Raw genomic sequence first — 2,915 nt, 5'->3', positions numbered from 1 at the left:
ATTAATCAATTCTTTTATTTATATAATAGGCCTGCATTTAAAATGAATATTTACCACAAATTAAAAGTATCTTATATTATTAGATATGTTATTATAAAACATGCTTTAGTTAAGGAGTTATTGATACTTAAAGTGTAAAATGATGATATAAAACCTTGATAAAAATATATTTTTAAGTATTAATCACAAGTCTCTCAAATAAAAATCAAATTTGCATAAAACAAACAAAACATACATGTAAAGATTTAGCTTTTTTTTAAAAACACCGAAATTCAAGTAAAATAGTTTTTATATATCTTTACATGTATTTTTGAGATTAATAGTAAGTTTATTAAATCTATTAAAACTTAGTTTACATTTCAAAACAAATAAAAAAATCAACTTGTTTATTTTAATATCAACGATGATGAACTTATAAATAAGATGTATTCTTGAATATTAAAAAAAATACAAATATTATGTTTGAGCTTTAAAATGACTAAGCGTGATCCATAAAGTCATGGTTTACTCTATATGCTTTGACTTATAGACAAACCAATGATTATAAAAACACAACAATATCTTAATAATCAAACAAATAAACAATACAACTTACCTTAAATAAGGTATACTGAAGATAATATTATCTTTCTATATATATTTAGTCCTCTTATTTAAACTCTAAAATCAGTTAAAGTTTTTAAAGATCAAAATACTAAATAGAGACTTCAAACCTTTTTAAATGATCAAGAATAAGATTTTTTTTATTTTTTTCACCTAGATTAGAAAGGACAATAATCATGACACCGCACATATGAAATAAAAAGAATGGTTAATAATTATGACGCCACACACATGGAATAAAAAAAATGGTTGGATCTTGAATTGTAGAATAAAGATAGCCCTCTCTTGTTATATTATATTACTAGCTATTTAACATGCCCTCCATTATGGGTCATAAAAAGTTTCTAGAAAACAAATAAAAAATAGTTAGGATGTTTTGATGTGTTTTTTTATATAAAAAAATTTGAAGTATAAATTAAAAAATTCACTACATGTAAAACTACAAATAAAAAAAATCATGAAACTCAATCCCTATAAATCAAAAACTAAATGATAAATTCAGGAAAAAAAATCAATTACACAAAAGAATCTAAAATAAAAAATTATAATTAAAGAGTAAGTGAAAAATAAATTAGAGGACAACAAAAACTGTTTAATTAGAGAGTTAAATAAAAAAATAACTTTAATGAAAAATAAAAGCCAAATCAGAAAAATAAAACAACATATACTTTAAATAAATATTAAAATTAAAAATCAATAAAACTTTAACAAAAAAATTTAAAAATAAAATAAAAATAAAAAAAATAAGAACTAAAAATAAAAAATTTAATAAATGATAAATTATAATTGAAAAATTAAATTGAAAACAAACAAGACTTTTATAAAAAGAATTAAAATTAAAAATCCAAGAAAAAAAACAACAACGTGTTTTTAGATTAAAAAATAAAAAAAATCACCAATAATAAACTGTTTATCATTCATCATCACACACCACACACCATTTAAAAAAATATATAATAACACTTTTAAAATTAACAAAAAAACAAGTTTGATTACCAGGTGGTGGCTCACGCACAGCACAAATAGAATCCACCCGCTCACTGCTATATGCTGAGGACACATCAATATTGTTTTTTAATAATATATTAATTATTTGATAAAAATAAACACAAAAATCCCTCATGCCTCTGGAAATTTTAAAAAAAGATACATGAAAGGATAAAAAAAACCTAATCGTTTAGGTTATCCTTAAATTCACGAGTTTAATCTTTGTTTTTTTATTTATTTTTTTGTTCCTTGATTTTTATTTTTATTTTGATCCGTCATCCATTGGATCACATCAAAATAGTTCGTACAATTTGATTTGAAACCTGGGGAATTAGAAGTTTTCAAGTTAACACACCAATCTTTGATCGAGGATCACCTTTGATCGTGCTTTGTAAATTCTCAGACTGTCCTCTCAGTTTTCTGCAGCAAAACATCCAAGTCTGGAGTCACATAAAGATGGACATCACATAGAAACATACATGATTATCTTAAAAGAAAAAACCCACCTTGTGGAGAACGAGAGCTTGAGGAAAAGCCAGATGAGGCAATGGGAATGGACATCGACAGCTTCGTTGTAGAGAATGAGGTGGAGTTGGATCTATCATCTTTGAGGCCAGACCAAGTGTCCTGGTTCTCAGGCCACTCTTCAAAGAAGGGTCGAAGAGACTGCCCTTCGTGTTTCACGGGTTCTCCGGTGGTGAAATCACTACTGAAAAATGAATGCTGGGGATAATCATTCTTCAACGTCGAGTCGTCAGTTGATTTCTCTGTGGGGAATGATGAGGCTCTGGATTGCATCAAAGACCAGGCATTGTCTAGCTGCGAGTCCTTCTGGAGGCCTCTGTTGCATCCTGAAGGTTCAGACAAGAAGCTATGCTCGCCACCCTTTGTCTTCAGTCCTTGAAGATACCTATTTTGGCATTAATATTAGAACCTTGATAGAAATCTTCTGTTACTATAACCTAGAAAACAATTTCCTGACAAGAACTAAATCACGAGGAGAGTCAGCAATGCTGGCAGATGGGGTGTCAATCATTTATGGAACCTTGAAATATTGGACTAGCGAAAACACATGCGACATCTCATTAAAAAATCCTATTCTTTTGTGTTCGGATAATATTAGTTTTTTTTTTTTTTTGTGGTCCTGTTTCTCCATATACCTTAATGAACATGATTTACCTATGTCAGGAATCAGCTTCCAAGAGAGTTAAAGAATCCACGAACTAAAAGAAAATGGTTTGTGCCATTCAGTAATTGTTCCATGGACACAATAGAACAGAAGCTCATTCCATGTGAGAGGTGGGGGGGGGGGTTGAAGTTTCGGC

The 2,915-nt window shown here is 28.5% G+C and overlaps 1 protein-coding gene across 1 annotated transcript in view; it reads right to left on the bottom strand.

Moving 5' to 3' along the window:
* Nucleotides 1–1,881: 1,881 nt before the first annotated feature.
* The window catches only part of LOC105116658 (growth-regulating factor 4-like), a 4,490-nt gene continuing 3,456 nt past the window's right edge, over nt 1,882–2,915 (bottom strand). Inside the window, exons 3-4 of the mRNA XM_011014099.1 lie at nt 2,097–2,500; nt 1,882–2,010 (exon numbers count right to left, since the gene is read on the bottom strand). Coding sequence (XP_011012401.1) covers nt 2,003–2,010; nt 2,097–2,500 — 412 coding nt within the window. The 3' untranslated portion in view covers nt 1,882–2,002. The remainder of the gene's footprint in view (nt 2,011–2,096; nt 2,501–2,915) is intronic.

Source organism: Populus euphratica, unplaced genomic scaffold (genome assembly GCF_000495115.2).
Source record: "Populus euphratica unplaced genomic scaffold, PopEup_1.0 scaffold1012.1, whole genome shotgun sequence".
In the NCBI taxonomy this organism is placed as follows: Eukaryota; Viridiplantae; Streptophyta; class Magnoliopsida; order Malpighiales; family Salicaceae; genus Populus; species Populus euphratica.
The sequence above is the reverse complement of the archived record's forward strand: the minus strand, read 5'-3'. Positions and strand labels throughout refer to the sequence as shown.